The 17001-nt window shown below is 44.4% G+C and overlaps 2 protein-coding genes across 3 annotated transcripts; both read right to left on the bottom strand.

Moving 5' to 3' along the window:
• Window positions 1–25: 25 nt before the first annotated feature.
• On the bottom strand, window positions 26–7429 carry DDX55 (DEAD-box helicase 55). The gene is made up of 14 exons (XM_079322695.1): window positions 7292–7429; window positions 7021–7071; window positions 6845–6931; window positions 6171–6262; window positions 6008–6070; window positions 5255–5404; window positions 4562–4751; window positions 4332–4414; window positions 3823–3954; window positions 2813–2905; window positions 2124–2238; window positions 1298–1466; window positions 671–963; window positions 26–258 (listed from the first exon to the last, which is right to left on the bottom strand). The coding sequence occupies exons 1-14, from the start codon at window positions 7397–7399 to the stop codon at window positions 94–96; spliced, it is 1791 nt and encodes a 596-aa protein (XP_079178821.1). The 5' UTR covers window positions 7400–7429; the 3' UTR covers window positions 26–93.
• A 627-nt stretch (window positions 7430–8056) lies between these two features.
• Window positions 8057–14637, bottom strand: TMED2 (transmembrane p24 trafficking protein 2). 2 transcript variants are annotated; one of them, XM_079323082.1, is made up of 5 exons: window positions 14401–14637; window positions 12959–13151; window positions 12549–12569; window positions 10582–10689; window positions 8057–9546 (listed from the first exon to the last, which is right to left on the bottom strand). In XM_079323082.1, exons 1-5 carry the CDS (start codon window positions 14578–14580, stop codon window positions 9422–9424), a joined length of 627 nt encoding a protein of 208 aa, XP_079179208.1. In that variant the 5' UTR covers window positions 14581–14637; the 3' UTR covers window positions 8057–9421. The 2 variants fall into 2 exon arrangements, with proteins under 2 accessions (XP_079179208.1, XP_079179209.1); XM_079323083.1 differs by lacking the exon at window positions 12549–12569 and having other exon boundaries at window positions 14401–14606.
• Between the last annotated feature and the right edge of the window lie 2364 nt (window positions 14638–17001).

Below are 17001 nucleotides of genomic sequence, written 5' to 3'. Positions count from 1 at the left end.
AGATCAGCTCTGTTCTCTGTATCATTTTTTATAGCAATCCTGTTTTATTGAAATAAGCAGTGTTTTAATGTAAAAATGTGGTTAGAGTAACTGTCAGCTGTCAGACTCCATGTCCTCAGCAGTTTCTGCTTTGAACCTCTGGTTGCCTGTTAGTTTCTTCTCAAACTCTTCTTCACTAATTTTTCCCTTTTTTAATCTTTTCAAGAGTCTTGTGTCATTCAGCAACTCTTCCATATCCTCATCTTCAATATCAGAGCCCTGTTGGAAGCCAAAAACAGCAAATTAAACACAACACCAAAAGGTTTTCATTCTATACAGCTGAACACAAGAGAAGATTACAAATCAGAATTTGCCAGGAATATCCAAACAGGAAATAATATTCAATTCCTGCCCAGGCAACTGTAACTCTCAGCTACACTTTTTGAAAATTGAGAAAACCACCCTCAGGCCCTACTTCTGCACTTCTGAGAAATAAAAATCCTATTACTGACCAGCATCAGTGCAGTTTTAAGTGTTTGGCATTGAAAACATCTATAATTATTTTAGGCTTTGCTTGTCCAAGTCCTAAAAAGTTATTTTACAGCCACCAGTTCCACACACTAAAATCTCAGGGCTCTGCCCTTGGAAAGACAACAGTAATCACTTGCAGTTTAAGGGAATGGACACAGACCTCTTCAAGCTTCCTTTTAGCTGTAATTTTCTTTTTCTTCTCCCTCTTGGCTTTCTGCTTTGACCATGCTTTGTTCTTCACAAATTTCTTTTTCCCTTGATTTTCCTCTCTTTCTTTTCTTTGTTCTTCTAATTTCTTTTGTCTCTGCTTTTCTCTGTTTTTATCTTTAAATGAAATGGAGTCTGTATTGACAGTGACTGGAGTAAAGTCTGGAAAACATTTTCCTCTTAGTTCAGGCATCTTTGGCATTTTTAACAATGCAAAACCTCTGGCAAGACTGGCAAAATCCAGATCTGTTGAAATAAAGATTATAAAGTCAGTTTCCTGCTGGATAAAAAGTCAATTTAACTGAAAAAGGGGAAAAAAATGTATTGTTTGCACTCTATGCCTTAATACTAGCAACAATACTAAGTCACTTTTATTTGTGCTTTCATGACTTTGGTCAAGCTACGCAATTGTTTTCTCCTGGAACTAGTTGCTTGAAAAAAACACAAGTTTTGTCAAATTCTGATGGTGCAGGAAGGGAATTTGACATCCAGAATGAGTAGTTGAAGGTTATGAACACCCCCACTATGCTGTTGTTATCCAAGAAAAACAGTAAGAGGCACCAGCCCTGCAGGGAATTACCTTTGATCCGGAAGATCAGGTTACATTCGTGTTTGCCATAAGCCTGTACATAAGACACAAAGGCTTTCATCCCCTTCTCAAACACTGCCCTGTCAGCCAGGGCCATGGACTTCAGCTTGGGAAGAAGATCCAACACATTGGTCTGAGGTTTCATTTCCTGCATGGGACACTGGGAACCAGAAAATAAACAACAAAACCAAAGGAAAAGTTCAACCAAATGGTGTGAAATGCACTGTGAAACATCAAAAGTGTTTCTTGCCCAGTTAATCCTTAGTCAGCTCTGAGCCTCTTTCCCTTTGGTGACTCCAACACATGGGCTGCCCATCAGCCCCACATAGCAGAGTTCTCACACTGCAGCTCCACAGAGGCAACATCTTTATCTCTTGCATTCTCAAGCTCTGGTCTCATTAGGAGCTCTCCAGAGAACTCACACAATTAATCCCACAAATGCAGGAGCAGGCATGGGAGGTTGTAGGAGTTACCAGTAAAGAGCAGAGAGGCTGCAGGGTGTGAGCTGCTGCTGGCAGGGCTGGGGCAGGACCACAAGGCAGCACTGCCCTCCTGCAAATGCTCAATTTACAACAAGGAACAAAAGGCCTTTCCTTACTCACTGCATCACAAGTTTCTCTTACAACCCACTAGGTAACACTGGAGCAATCATGTTCCATCTCCATTTGGTGATTAATAAGCAGCTCTTATCTTTTAATCCTGCACCTCTGCTAAAACATCACTCACGTGTATGACCCCAAGTTTTACAAATTCTGATTTCAAAGCTCCATCAGCAAGTCTGTGCCCCTGCTTTGGGGTAGAATAAAAGCCTACTCACCTTTTGGTTGATTGAGAGAAAGTGAATGTAGGACTCTTCCATGGGAAGCAGAAACACCAGTGCACTGCCCACGTTGCCGATCCGTGCCGTGCGACCACAGCGATGCACGAAGGCACTGAAACAACCCAGGAGAGCTCAGCTTGATTTGCAACACTGGGCAGCAAAGGGCAAATCTTGTGGGATGGAAAATACTAAACCAAACCAACAGGAATTGGCAGAGTGTAACACAAGAGATGTGTGGCAATCCCACTGAATTGTTGGGCTAAAGCAAGGGGGTGAAGTTCAAGCAAGTTGGAGGAAGCATTATGACAGAAAAAGTTAAAATTCAAGGAAAAGCTCCTTTCCTGTGAGCTTTCAATGTACCATTCCTTGAAAAGCTCCATCCCTGCTCTCATCTCTCTTCTCTTTCACCCCAGTGTCACCTCTCACACTTTCTCTGATACTGTCACAAAATCACCCACCTGACACATACACACCACAAAAAGTCATTTCAATTCACAGCAGTGACAACAAAAACTGCACTGTTTCAGCCTCCCTTGCTCCTGCTCTATTTTGTGTGTTCTCTCAAATTAACCTCCAGGAAATGATTACATGTGTTTTATGCAGCTTTTTGTTCCTAACTGGTACCTGAGCAGCACAATAATGAGACCACACAGAAAGAAAAAGGATCTCAGGATCTGAAGCTGTACCTGGCACTGCTGGGTGGGTCATACTGCAACACCCAGTGCACTTCTGGAATGTCAATGCCACGGGCCATCACATCTGTGCACACCAAAATGCCCCTAGGAAGAAGAAAAAGTGTATTTTCATTGACCTGCTATTTGAGTAGAGGCAGCCTCCTCACAGCTGTGTGCTCTGTACTTTCACTAGAGAGCAAGGAACAAAACATTTTAAAACATTTGGAGTTTTTTAAGAGACAAAATATAAGGTAATTGCAGCTTTCACCAACTAAACTTCTACATAACGTTATGAAAATTTTTGTGATTTATATTACATTTCTAAGACAAATCAATTCCCTATTACAAATTCAAATTTTAAACCAGCACTGGATCCACCACAGCTGAATGTACTATAATAAATGTTTAAACAAAAGACTTAAGACTTGAGTGACAATTTTTGCAAAACTGCCATGCTGTTCTTTTCAACAGCTGTTCTTACAATCTGCTGGTAATTATTTTTCTCATGATATAAAAAGCCAAAACTCAGGTCCCATGAAATAAAACAAATGACAATTGATGAGGCAAGAGTTTCTTAACAGCATCCTGCAAAGCTGCCAAAGAACATTTCCCTGTGGGCAGGTTACAGCACTGTGTTGCCATGCTCTTGTTCATACACTAACAAAGTAATATCCTGGCTTTCCACTCTGGTTGCTAATCAGGAAAAGCTTATTTTTCCTACCAGTTTGTTTAAACATCAGGGCTAATGTGTGATGGTGCAAGTAGCAGTGCAGTGTTCTCATCCTGTGCTGCCACATGGATTATCTAAAGTAGGGTAGAGATGCCTCAGTCACAGTTTCCCTTTGTTTGTGGTTGTACTTTGGGTACCTCAGCACAATTTGTGATATTTTCAATACACTCAGAACCAGCCTGGAGCATCCTCACCTGAGCTGTATTTCCACACTAAGCAGCAGAGGAAATGACAAAAGGAAATGACAGAACCACCTCCCCCTCACTGCTTTAGCCCATTCCCACGTTCTTACCCCGGGAGCTTCCGAAACTCCGTGAAAATCTTGTTACGCTTGTGCTTCATTTTCCCATGGATGCTCATTATTTTCACCTGTTTAATTAGGGATTCCAGAGCCTTGCCATAGTATTCCACACAAGCACATGTGCTGTTGTGATAAAGATATAAAAGCAAAAGGTTATGCTGCATTTTTAATCAGGTTTAGATAGTCAAGCTAGAGTTTCCCAAGCTCTTTCAAAAATATACACTATTTTTATTTAAAATATGCTCATTAATTTTCATAATTAATATATAATCATCTATAATGTCTTACTTTAAAAATGCATAAAATTCCTGTTTTGCTTAATAACACAATCCTTACATGAAGCAATGATCAATCTCTTTTTAGGCACCATATTCTAAAAAAAAGCTGTCAAAATCAATCACTTTAAAAATACTTTTGTCCTTTGCAACACAGAACATAGTTTTGGAATTTAAGCAATTAAACACCCAACTGTTCTCACAATGAAACACAAATACAATTACCTGAAAAAGACCAGATGTTTTTCCTGTTTGTGCTGTCGAAGAAAATGCACCAACTGGTTAAATTTTTCATCTGCCTTGCAGATCTAAAAAATGCAAAAGAAAAACATAAGAAAATAGACTTTGGCTCCTTTCTTAACACGATCCTAAGTGGACAAGACTTAAAATCTTTCCTGATAGAAGCAGGAAAAAGGAGAGGGAAGAGGAAGCAGTGGCAGAGGGCAGGCTCACACCATGTAGTAGTTGTCCAGGCGTGTGGGGGTTTTCTGGGTGTTGCTGGCTGCCACTCCCTTCTCCTTGACCGAGATGCGCACGGGGTTCCTCAGCCCTGCCCTCACCAGGTTCTCCACCTCCTGGGTCTGGGTGGCTGAGAACAGACCTGTCCTTCTCTGCTTGGGCAAAAAGTCCAGAATGGTATTTATGCTGCAAGTAAACACATGGAAAATGGAACTGTCCCAAGGTTTCCCTCAGGGAGAGGTTTAAGCATTGGAAATAGGACTTTACAAGCAAAATGGGCTTTGTTATCACATGGCAAACTTCTACTGAAATAATTATCTTAACTCTGAGAGAGAGAGAGAAAAGAGAGATCAAAGCTTATTGGTTAAAGTGTTTTAAGCCATTCTGATGTGTAAATAATGATATTTAACCAAGCATTAACAGAGTTATGGTAACATATATCTCAACAAAGGAAACGCTGTATTCACTCTGTATTCACTCTGTATTCACTCTGCATTCATTGAGGCTCCACATTTCCTATTTCTCTTCCCCCTTTGCAACTGCTTTGTGTAGTCACAGAGCAAAGATGAAAGAACAAAAAAGAACAAATTAACTTTGGAGGCCACTGCAGGCCACGCTCATTCACACCCATCACACATCAACTCACTTAAAACTGCAGAAGAACCACCAGAATTAATTTTTTTCAATACCTTGCTTCAAAGCCCATATCTAGAAGTCTGTCTGCTTCATCCAACACCAGCACATCCAGAGCCTTCACAGAGCTTGCAAGGTCCAGCCCATCTGCTTTCCTCCTGAACAGATCCTCCAGGCGCCCCGGGGTGGCCACGATGATGTTCCCACTGTTGGTGCACACACAGAGCAATTCCCTAAGTACAGGCTGAGGAATTTGGGAGAACTCCTAATACTTTATCACAGCATAGCCTTGCCCTGCCTTCTTCAATAGAACAATTTGATTCTGTCACTTTTAACTGTATCCATTTTTCAGTGCCTGTCAGATGGGGGGAAATGCCCAGGTGAAAGCACAACCCCTATGGCAATAATTTAGAATATAAACAGCAAGTATGGAAAGGAACTATCAGCTACAGGAAATAGTTGGTACCTCCATGCAACAGCCAGTTGCAAATAGGACTCCTTCAAAACTTCATCATCAGTATCAGCACTAATTAATTTCAAGAAATTAATGAGCAAGGAGAAGTGAAATGTTCAGTGAAGGCACTTTCCAGCCCTTTCTTTACCCAAACAGCAGATAAATGGTGCTGATGTCACACAAGAGCCTCTCCTCATGCTGTACCTCTCTCCAGGAACAGACCCCACCATTTCCCAGCTCATCCCAAAAGATTCTGGCAGCACCATCCCTGCACCAGCAGGACCACAGCTCTGGGCTGAAAACCCTGACAAGGAGAAAACCACAGCTCTGAGACACTGACAAACAAACAACTCACCCATGCTCCTTAAACTTTTCAACATCTTCCATGGGGTTCCTTCCACCAATTAAAAGAATCTGACTAAAACAATAAACCAGAAAGATTTGGGTCATCATTAAGTTTTGCTGGCTCATGAGTGACAGAAGGAACTGTGGTGATGGAAATGATGAAATTCACCCACCTGAACATGGGGAAGTGTTTTGTAAAATGTGACAGCACCTCATCAATTTGAATGGCCAATTCCCTCGTTGGTGTGATAATTATAGCTCCAACCTGCACGTGAAAAACAGGAATTTGTGGGGAGAAAAAGAAACATTTGGGCAGAATTCTCCCTTCCAACCTAAGTGAATATGAACCATGATTTTGTGCCTGGTTTCAGACAAAACATTCCCACAGAAATACAATAAAGTCTAAAAACCATCTTAAAATGTCTATGAAAGACTTTGTACCAATGTGTAAAGTATCTCTGATAAAAGAGCAGCATCTAATAATGACATTTAACAGCAAATGACAGTGAAGTTCCCTACACACTAAAATGCGTTCAAGGTCAATGGATGCTAAAAAGCACTCAAATCTCACTTGCAGTGTATCAGTGTATTCCATATTTTGAGACATTTTTTAACAGCTCAGGACCCTGTTCTGATCATGTCAAAGAAGAAGCTGTATCTAAGTGCAATGAGAGCACATCAGTTTTATTTCCAAGTTTTAAACAGTTATTGTTACTGTTACACTGAAGAGCAAGAGCACAGTCACTCTGTGGGTAAGCAATTTTCCTAATGGATACTTTTCTTGAAGTTCTCAAACCTTATTGGCACATCATAAAAATACACTCAGTACTGAATATTTTAATCTCACCTGCATTTTCTTTAATTTTTCTTCCCGTCTGAGAAGAATTTCCAGTATGGGAATCACGAACGCCAAGGTTTTCCCACTGCCTGTGACCTGTGAGAGTGGAAACAGCGTCAGCTCTCCCTCAGTTCCAGAGACAAGCCTGGAAAAACAACGAGCTGGGCGAAGGAAAAGCTTCTCACCGCTTCTGCAGCCACGTCTTTGTTACTCATGAAGAGCGGGATGGTGGCAGACTGAAAAAGAGAAGCATCAGATGAGCGGGTGAAGCGGTGAAACCTCACAGAGGTGAAACTCCTCCGATGTATCAGAGCTCGCCGTGAACATCACCCAGGCAGAGCCGTGGCAAAGTCACGGAGGCGGCTCCACTCAGAGTCACAGGATCCGCTGATTGCTGCGACCGGCCCGCGCCCTCCCTCCTCAGCCCGGCCCCCCCTTCCCCGGGAGCCCCCGCACCTGCACCGGGGTCATTTGGTGGAAGCCGAGCTCCCGCAGCGCCTGCAGCACGCCCGGGCTCAGCGGCAGCGGCAGCGAGCTCCAGCCGCCCTCAGTCACCGCCTCCATCTTGGCCCGCCGGTGTCACCGCCCCGCCGCTCCCCCGCCCCGGGCCGCCGCGGCGGCGCTCGGCGGAAGCACACACCGCGGCACCTTCCGTTCCGCGGCACATCGGTTCCGCCACCCCCACCCCCCCCGCAGAGTTTCACCTCTGGGGCAAAAAAACAACTTTGGGTTTAGCAAAAAATTCCTATTTTTATGGCGAGCTGCCTCTGTAAGTACTTCTGCGGGTCTTACAGCAGCGCTGTGCCCCCAGAGTATCCAGAACCTAAGATGTAGGTTCAGAGTTATTGATATTTATTCTACCTGCCCCCAAAGTGGGATGGATTCTGGATAAATTCCTGATATTCTCAGAAAGCATGGAATCACAGAATAGTCAGGATTATGAGCAAACTCTGGAGCCATCCAGTGTGAGCCCCCTGCCAAGGCTGAGTCACCTGGAGCAGGTGACAGGAACACATCCAGGTGGGTTTGGAATGAATCCAGGATATCCCTGGGCAGTTCCAGTGCTCTGCCACCCTTAATGGGAAATTCTTCCTCTTGTTAATATAGAACTTCTTGTGGTTTAATTTATGGCCATAAACAAATAATTTATAAAAAAACTCTATGTGTTAATCTGTAGTTCTTTAAGGTATCAATAGAAAAAAAAAAAAAAGAATACAAAGCTTTCTTTTTTTTAAAGAATTTGTTTATTTATCGAACCTGGGTCATATTTAGATTCACGAGCAATTTTTAAATGTACATCTTAGAATTCAATTTTCAGTGTTTTACACAAAAATATTGGCACACAACAGTTGCAATAAGGTGTAACAGCCACCTCTCTGAAGAACTGCTGCAAGTGTTTGCCCGAGGTTGAAAAAACTTTACCTGGAACATGAAAACCTGTAACAAATTTTAAATTAATTGTACAAAACTGTTGTGTGTTACTTGTAGAGGATCCCCCTTGGAAAAGACCCCACTCCACCCCACCCCCAAAAATGATTACAACTAATATACATCAGTCACAACATAATCCTGGCTCAGCACCCACATCAGACGCTTCTTAAATTTTTAAACCAATCATCAGATAACTGAGGAAAGTAACTTTATACAAAAACAAATCTACATGTGCCTGAAAAAAAGAAAACACACCAGTATTTAGCATTATGCTAATTCTGATCAGATCATGGCAGAGTTTGCCACTGCACTTAAATACAAGGGCTGCATAGCGTGGATTAAACCCCCAGAATTGGGAACCCTTTGGCCTCAGGAATCCAGATTTCCTGAACACTTCTGCCCTGGGCACTGGGCAAACAGTCTGAGCTTTGGACCTGCAAAAGCCAAAGGGTTCACAAGTGTTTGCCAAGACACTGCACACAATTGGCTTCCAAATAAAACCTTTGAGAGACTAAAAACCGTGTAAGGAACATTTGGTGATGAGCAGAGAAAAAAAAAAAAGCATTTTCACATCAACTATTCAATTAAAAAGAACTTTGGGAAGAAATTGATATCATGAAGACAGTTGCTGATGACTATATTTTAAATAACAACTAGGTATGAATTTTAACCTTTTCCTTGGCAGTTTCTGTGAGTGGAGAAGGGATTATTTCAATTTCATAACACCTACTGCAGGGTTCAGGATGGAAGAATGCAAACAGTTAGGGCCTTGTACCGTTTCCCTGGACAGAACTGCAAGTGCTCATGGAAACAGGGAAAAAAAGTTAGAAAAGACAGAACAGCTTGTTACTAGAGTGAGTTACAGAGTTTGCAGTTTGCCTGGACCTTGCTTAGCACACAGACTGGGCAGATCTCAGTGGAAAAAAATATGATGCCAATAAAGTGACAAGATTTCAGCACAGCTTTTGCTACAGAAGATATATAAAAACAATTCTTTTTTTTTTCTTTCTTAACTAGGAAGGAACATAAGCAAATAAGTTTTACAGTTCAGTAAAGAGGGTTCAGAAACTAAATGACTTTTTTTTTTTTTTCTTTTTTTTTGTGACCAGGATGTTTGGTAGAGAGTGAACTGAAATCTGGGACCACAGAAGGATCTTACACCACCCTTCGGACTTCAAAAAACCTCTTCAGGTAGTAGATTTGTCCCAGTGTCATGGCAACTAGTACAAGGGCTTCAAAGAATGACCAAAGAACCACTCTGCTGTTTGTGTTGTCATTAACTGTTGGGAAAAAAAAAAAAAATTAGTAAGTAACAAAGCATTTTAAAGTGAAAAAATTCTGCCATAAAACTGGAATATTGAATATAAAGGACTGGGTTTGTGCCAGGTCATCACAGGTGTCCCAGGAGGGCCCTGCAGCCTCACAGATGAGATCTGAGGGGGGAATTTTCTGAACAGTTTGTTTTTAAACCCACTTTGGACATATACTGCAGCATCTTTCTCTATTCTGCTCACCCTTCTGGCCTCTGAGGTGCCAAAAAAAGCCTCTTGCTTTTTCAGTCTCAGAGTCAAGCAGGGAATTTCTGATCTCTGCAAGATCATCTTTGGTTCTAAACATTCAGATTTTTCTTAAATCAGACCATTAGTAACAAATGTCTCAAAACTGGAGATATTAGTAGCTTCAAATAATTGAGGAGACAGTGCTTTTACATAATGTTGTGTTTTCTCATGAAAAATGCTTGTCCTTGATGCTCACCCATGGAAGTAACAGAAGTTCTGCTCTATTTCAACAAAACATTTTCAATTTTGCCTCAATTATTAAACCATATCCACTTCAAGGGTGAAGAACAGTTCAACCAAAGTCTGGGAGCCAAATCAAGGAATGGTTTGGGCTGGAAGAGACCTTAAAATTCATCCAGTCCCTGTCATGGGCACCTCCAGGGATGGGGCAGCCACAGCTTCTCTTGGCACACTGTGCCAGGGCTGGAATTTTCCCCAGAATCTGATCTGAGCCTCCTCTCTTTCAGGTTAAAACCATCCCCACCTTGTCCTGTCCCTGCATGTCCTTGTACATGGATTAAATGATATCTCCATGAATACACCATTCAAACAACTGCAGGATTTACATCACTTCAGCAAATGTTATTTTGTGTAACAACCCTCATTACATGAGGAGAAGCCAATTTGAAGATGACTGCAAGCAACACCTACATTCTTTACTCTATGGGCAAGCCCTTCAGGATTTAAACTATGATTTTTTAAGTCAGTTGGAATAGCTTTGATATTTAAATCTATGTATTGGAGTCAGACACATACTTGCTCTATGTATTCTTTCACGGACTTCCATGTACTCCTGTTCATGCTTCACAGCTGTCATGGCCACTGCTAACTCGTTAATCATCTCTTCTAGCTTGTTCTGATGAGCTGCAGAATAATTTCAGAAGCATCAGGAAGTCTGTTAATGACTGAAAACACCAATTCCAAGGAATTTATGAACAGTGAAATGTAATTTCCTGCTGCAGAAGGTCTGACAGTACAGCTGAACACTTTCTATCCTTACAGCCAAGTCCAGTTTCTGTAGCACCACCTTCCCTAAAGTGTCTCTGTGATTTTTAACAAAACATTTCTCCACATCCAAACAGGAAGAGACACAATTCAGACTCAGTACAGACCCCACATTTCCAGTGAGCACATACTTTTCCAGGAGAACAGAATGGAAGAAGGCATGAGATCAATACCACACACTAATATCTATTCTGCCAATATCATCCAATATATTCCAAGCAAATTATCTTAACATGACAGCTTTTCCTAGTTGTTAAGCTTACAAAAATAGAACAACTGAGAATTTAGCTCAAGATCATGATGCTGGCAAATCATGAGATCACTTTCTGAAGCAAAAAAACAATCCCATCCTGGGATGTTCAGCTGAAATCCAGCATTCAGGGGGCACAATGCCCAGGGGGCTGGCACAGCCTTCCCTTGTGCTGTGTTGTGAAAGCAGGAGAGGAGTTAAATACCAAACCAGCAGCACAAAACCAGCTTGAGACAGTTCAGCAAATGGAAGGCTCAGAGATCTAAGACTGTCAATCAAAGGATCTTTTTTAATACATCCATGCTCAAAGAACTGCCCACTCATAAATTTATAAATTAAGCAAGTCATTTGCAAAGTTTTCTAGCATCAGGTTGAGGTGTCATTCCACAGATAATTCCTGAGCAATCAGCTCTCTTTAAAAGTCACAAAATCCAACATATTTTCCTTTCAAGGGACATAGTTGATTTGGAAGCTACCTCACTACAGTCTTATTTGTAAATTAAGTGTTTCAGATCACAGTCTGAAAATAAAACTATTCAAAACACACACTTTGTGGGGAACAGTCAAAAGAGAGGATCAGAGAACAACATTCATACAAGTTACAATTAAAATCTAAATAGTTGTGCAAACTATACTCATTGTCCTAATATCTCAAATCTCTTACTTTCATGGCCAACTGGTCATTGCAGTAAATGCATTTTATTAATAAGAAACTATAGTTGCAGGGATAGTCTAAAAACACTCCAAAATTCACTTCAGAAAATTGTCTTATTGCACTAATATTATCTACAACAGATATATGCAGACTCAATAAAAAATTTTAGTAAGTCTTAAAAAAAAAAAAATCAAAAGTTAGGAATGTGGTATTTTTTAAATACATCAAGCATTCCATGCCCAAGTTGTTTACTTGCTAAAATAGAAAACAAAAATTTGTTGCCTTTCTAGCTACAGTTAGTGATTTCTAAATAAACTTTATAACTCACTACACAATACATTCATTTTTTTTACAGCAAATGACAAGTTTGAGTTTTTCCCCTGATACATCAGTAATAATTCATAACCTACAAGCAGCTTATTGCTTCCAAAAGCTTTTGATTACTCAATATCCCCTTTAGCAATAGAAAGCAAACACTGCCAAAAACATCCAGCATTCTTGGATGTTCAGGGTTTTAGTTCAATTTCACCTAAACTGATTAAATCTTCTGTCAGCCATAAATAAGCACCTGGAGACAAACTGCCATGGCCAGTGCAAGGACCTGATCCCAAGAGCTGCTCAGGGTATAAACCTGCCAATGGGAGCCTGCAGGTGCTCAGCATTGCTCAGAATCAGACCTTTGGGGTAGTTTATTAAAAAGACATTCTCATGCTCCAAACCAATGTTACAGAGAAAAAGCCAAGTTAGCTGTTAGTGAATGAACATGTGCCAGAGACAAGATGCTAAGGAGCTTTCAAAAAGCAGTCCACATACCATCCCAGGTATCTCCACCACCTAGAGGAAAGTGTAAGAGATGAACACAGGTACAGGACAAAAGGCTGCAGATAAAACAGTCATTTACACAGCTACAGGAAAAGTTTTATATTAGCACATTTATCAACTAAGGCTACACACTGCTGAGCCTACTAGGAATCAGAGGATGGCACTGATGAAGGGCTAAAGGATGGAAGCATTAGTGTCTGCAGATGGCTGAGGGATCCTCTGGTGATTTTGCCTCAAATTGTGTAACCAGATCTAAAAACATCTACTTTAGCTGTGCAAGAGAACAGCTAATTACACCTGAAGGAACGGGAATCCTGAGAGCCCTACTCAAGTTCACAAGTCATGCAGGAAGGGAAAAGCTCCTGAGCTGGAGCAGATTTCCTTCCAGGACTCTTCCTCACCTTCTGTCTCCATGTCTTGGCCCTTGGGAGCTTCCCCGATGTCAATAGTGAACATCACTATCTTGGGAGTCATGGTGGACATCCTGTTGCTAAAGCAAAACTTGTAAGTTCCATCCATGTGGGCAGCAAAGGTGTATTTTCCACTGGACTCTCGATCTCCTTTATAAATCCCTTTATTATCAGGCCCTGTAATCTGTGTGGGGAAAACAGAGGATCACACGTTTTTATTTCAAACACAAAGGTTTCAAATGCACCATCACAGCACTGCCAGCCACAGGCACCAACACCTTCTGTAACCTGGCACACTGCAATCCTTCCCTCCCACAACTCACTGGTGCAGCTCCCTGCACAGAAATCTCTTTTTAAAAACCTCACCAACTTCTTGGTAAAGAAATTCTTACAAAAGCCCCTCTCCCTGGCCTCCTGTGGTCAAGATAAGCAGTCAAGAACAAGCAAACCACAAACCCTGGCTGTTTGTCAAATTAACAACTGCAGGGGAAACCTTATCTCTGATGTCTGAAGGAAAACAAAAAGAAAAAAAAAGACATTCTCCAATCGACTTTAGACATACAGTCGAGCTTTGTTGCAGTTACCATTTGAAATGGACTGAAGACCTGAGTTCTGAGCTCTCGGGGTCACTGTGATGTTAAATTTCATTCCCATCTGGCTAAACTGCTGCTGAGCTCCGCTAGAGACACGTGCAGGGATCTCACAGCTTCCAGTCCCTGTCCTGTCACAGCCATGTGTCATTTTCTACTGATACAGAACTCTCAGCAACAACTCTCACATCTGCGAGATCCCAAACAAAAACCTCCAGCTCTATCAGACGATGAAGGTAATTCATACTCAGTATTCTCTTGAATTGATTTCTCTTTGAAAACAAGTATTCGCTCAAAAACTTTCCCTCTGCCAAGCACCCAGATTAAACACAACCCCTTTGGAAGCACACTGCTCATCTACAGGCAGCGCCTGACTCCAGAGCGCAACTGCGCTCATTGCACCCGCCAAACAATTCACCGGGACGAGGCTGAAACCCCACGGGAAGGGTGACAGAGCGAGCGAGCGGCTCAGCCGGGCCCGCCGCACACCGCCAGGCGGCACGGAGCGCCCCGAGCCCCGCGGGCGGCACCGGCCCCGCTCCGCAGCCCCGCGGGCGGCACCGGCCCCGCTCCGGAGCCCCGCGGGCGGCACCGGCCCCGCTCCGCAGCCCCGCGGGAGCCTCTGCCCCGCTCCGCAGCCCCGCGGGCGGCACCGGCCCCGCTCCGCAGCCCCGCGGGCGGCACCGGCCCCGCTCCGCAGCCCCGCGGGAGCCTCTGCCCCGCTCCCGCCGGTGCCGCCGCTCGCTCTCGAGTGGCCCCACACACAGAGGGGCCGCAGCGCGCGGGGCCCGGCCCCGGTTCGGCCCCGCTCCCCAAGGTCGGCCCGCGCCGCCGCCGCCGCACCTCCACGTCGATGTCCAGGAAGCCGCCCTCGGCCACCTCGAAGATGAGCCCCATCTTGGTGCCGGACGGCACCCGCTCCAGGAAGCACTCCTCGGCGTGCGCGTCGATGCTGACGAAATAGGCGGCGGCCGGGGCCGCCAGCGCGGCCACTAGCGCCAGCACCGCCCGCACCGGCGACATGGCGGAGCGACCGGCGGCGGCACCGAGCGGCGCTTCCGGCCCGCGCCGCGCCTCTTCCGGCGCACGGGGCCGCCGCTCATTGGCCACCGCCGCCCCGCTGCCACGTACGGGCTGCGCTACGGCGGCCGCCGCGAGACAAAGGACGGCGGCACCGCCAAAGCGCTGAGGCAGCGCCCGCGCGGCGCGGGAGGCGAGACCCACGCGCGGGAGCAGCCAATGAGCGGGGAGAAAAGGCGGGACGGCGGCGGCGAGAGCCAATCGGAGCGAGGCACGGGGAGCGGCGGCGGGAGCGGGGGTGAGGGGGCGTTGCCCGGCAACGGGGCCGGGAGAGCGCGGGAGGCGGGAAACGGCGCTGAGGGGATGGAGGGGCGGCGGCTCCTGAGGGACCCGGCCGCTCCTGAGGGATCTGCCACCACGGCTGATGCTGCTGCTGCTGCTAAAACCGGAAAACCGAACTTGCTGCAGCCAGAGAGAAGGTTTGGGGAGTAGCCAATGTTTAAGACGTTAATAAGGAAATCCAGCTTGAGGGTTATTCACGCTTAAGGAAACGCAGTCGGAGCACGTCCAGTTTCTGCTTCACCCGAGAGTAACTGTCTAAAAACCCATTCCTTGCATGACCATGCTTAAGCGCTAATTTCCAATTGAACCTTCCAAAGAAAAATACAGAAGTTCATGTTTGAGCTCAAGGCAGCTTGTTTCATGACTAGCTGTTTTAATGTTGTGGGGAAAAGTTAAAGACTAACACACAATCCGGCTTTCCAGTGAAATATTTATGCGTTGGCTTTGCCAGTAATCGCCGGTTGCCGTACTCCAGGTGACACCCAGACGCGTTTATCTCGACAAATGCCAGATTGACATCAGCACATTGAGCTCCAGGTGCGAGGGCAGAGCTGCTGTGTCACTGCAGGCACAGGGTGTGGACGATGTGCACAAAATTCTGCGAGACAAGCTGAGCCTGAGGAGCTGCACGTAAGTACATGGCTGGATAAGAGACTTTTCCTGCCAAAGTTGTTTTCCATGAGTTTGGATCAGGCTAACATTAAACATACTGCATCCCTGCCACAAACTGTGCTGTTTTTTTACGTCTCTCAGCTGTAGTTTTAGTCTTTTCACACATGTTCCCTACACTGTTGTATTTTTCATCCACCTGCACTTAAACAGATCAACTCATAGTATCAAATTATTGTGGCAAAAACTCTTTTTCTCATCTCTAACTTGGACAAAACTATGATTTCACAGCATAACTGCTCCCCTGAGGTAGTGCAGAGTTCTCTCCAAATATTCTGCTCGTGCTGCTTCTCCTCCTCGTGTGTTCATAAGCACCTTTGCCAGGAAAGGATGACTACACCATTATTCATCCTCCTGCTCTCCCTGGAAGTTTGTGCAATATCCTGTGGTGTTCAACTCTGGGAATGAGTTCCATATAATACATAGCTATATTTTCACTGGGTTATTGCTCTAACTTAGGCAATTGATTGCCAACCTCAGGTATTTGGGGACTGATGTTCCCCTCCAGGCTGCTCTGGTACCTGCTGACAGCGCATGAGGAATATCAATATTTTGTACCTCGTGGCAGAACGAGGTTGTGACAGAATTGCAAGGAAAAACTGGTCTGGCAGTCACAATGTTGCATTTATGAGTGTTACATTTCTCATCGTTCATTCCTCTCATTCACTTGCACTGGCGTTTTGCATCTGCCAAAAGTAGGTAATTAATGCTGTATTTACAACACTCAGCACGTGTCAAGTCATTCCAGGATTTTGCAGCCCCACTGCTATTTCTCCTTACTAGTTCCAGTGTTTGATGTTATTCATCATATCCTGTCCAAAATAAATTGCATTCTTCCTCCTCTGCATACAGCAAATGGCAGGACTGGGACCTAAAATTATTTCCAGGCATATTTGACTTATCTACAGAGACTCATCTGGAGCATCTCTTCCTAAACTCTATGGAAATAAGAACATCCAAACTTTCCCAGTCACATCTGAAAGCAAAAATACTGAAAAACCTGACCAGAAAAATATATTGTGGTTTCATTTCAATTCCTCTGCAAGTGGATCCATGCCAAAAAACTTATTGTATGTGTAAAATGTCCACTGATCCTCTGAATACGTGCTCAGTAAAGACTCTTATTGTGCCCTTGTAGAGAAGAGCCTGAAATCCCTATTGCTGGTGTGCAGCTGCTGCGTGCTGGGCTTGTTCAAACCCTTGCTGTGCCTGCAGCCATCCGTCTGTCCTTTTCGGGGAACTGCCCCGGTCCGGACGTGTCAGCCCTGGGCATCCCCTGCGCGGAACCCCAACCCCGAACACGGGCGGGTCCGAGCTCTGCCCCTCAAACTCGCGGCTCCCCGCCGGACAGGTCGGTACCGAGAGCCGTCCCGCTGATGCTCGGCACCGAGCGGAGAGCAGCAGCGCCTGGCG

Source organism: Erithacus rubecula (assembly GCF_903797595.1).
Source record: "Erithacus rubecula genome assembly, chromosome: 19".
In the NCBI taxonomy this organism is placed as follows: domain Eukaryota; kingdom Metazoa; phylum Chordata; class Aves; order Passeriformes; family Muscicapidae; genus Erithacus; species Erithacus rubecula.
The sequence above is the reverse complement of the archived record's forward strand: the minus strand, read 5'-3'. Positions and strand labels throughout refer to the sequence as shown.

Coding starts and splice junctions, on each gene's coding strand:
- TMED2 (XM_079323082.1), bottom strand. CDS start 14,580: ATGTCGCCGGTGCGGGCGGTGCTGGCGCTAGTGGCCGCGCTGGCGGCC. Junction 10,690..12,548: donor TGGTGGAGATACCTGGGATG/GTATGTGGACTG, acceptor ATTATTCTGCAG/CTCATCAGAACAAGCTAGAA. Junction 9,547..10,581: donor TGAAAGAATACATAGAGCAA/GTATGTGTCTGA, acceptor TTTTCCCAACAG/TTAATGACAACACAAACAGC.
- DDX55 (XM_079322695.1), bottom strand. CDS start 7,399: ATGGAGGCGGTGACTGAGGGCGGCTGGAGCTCGCTGCCGCTGCCGCTG. Junction 6,932..7,020: donor AAGACGTGGCTGCAGAAGCG/GTGAGAAGCTTT, acceptor CCACTCTCACAG/GTCACAGGCAGTGGGAAAAC. Junction 1,467..2,123: donor TTCTCTCAATCAACCAAAAG/GTGAGTAGGCTT, acceptor TCTGGTTCCCAG/TGTCCCATGCAGGAAATGAA.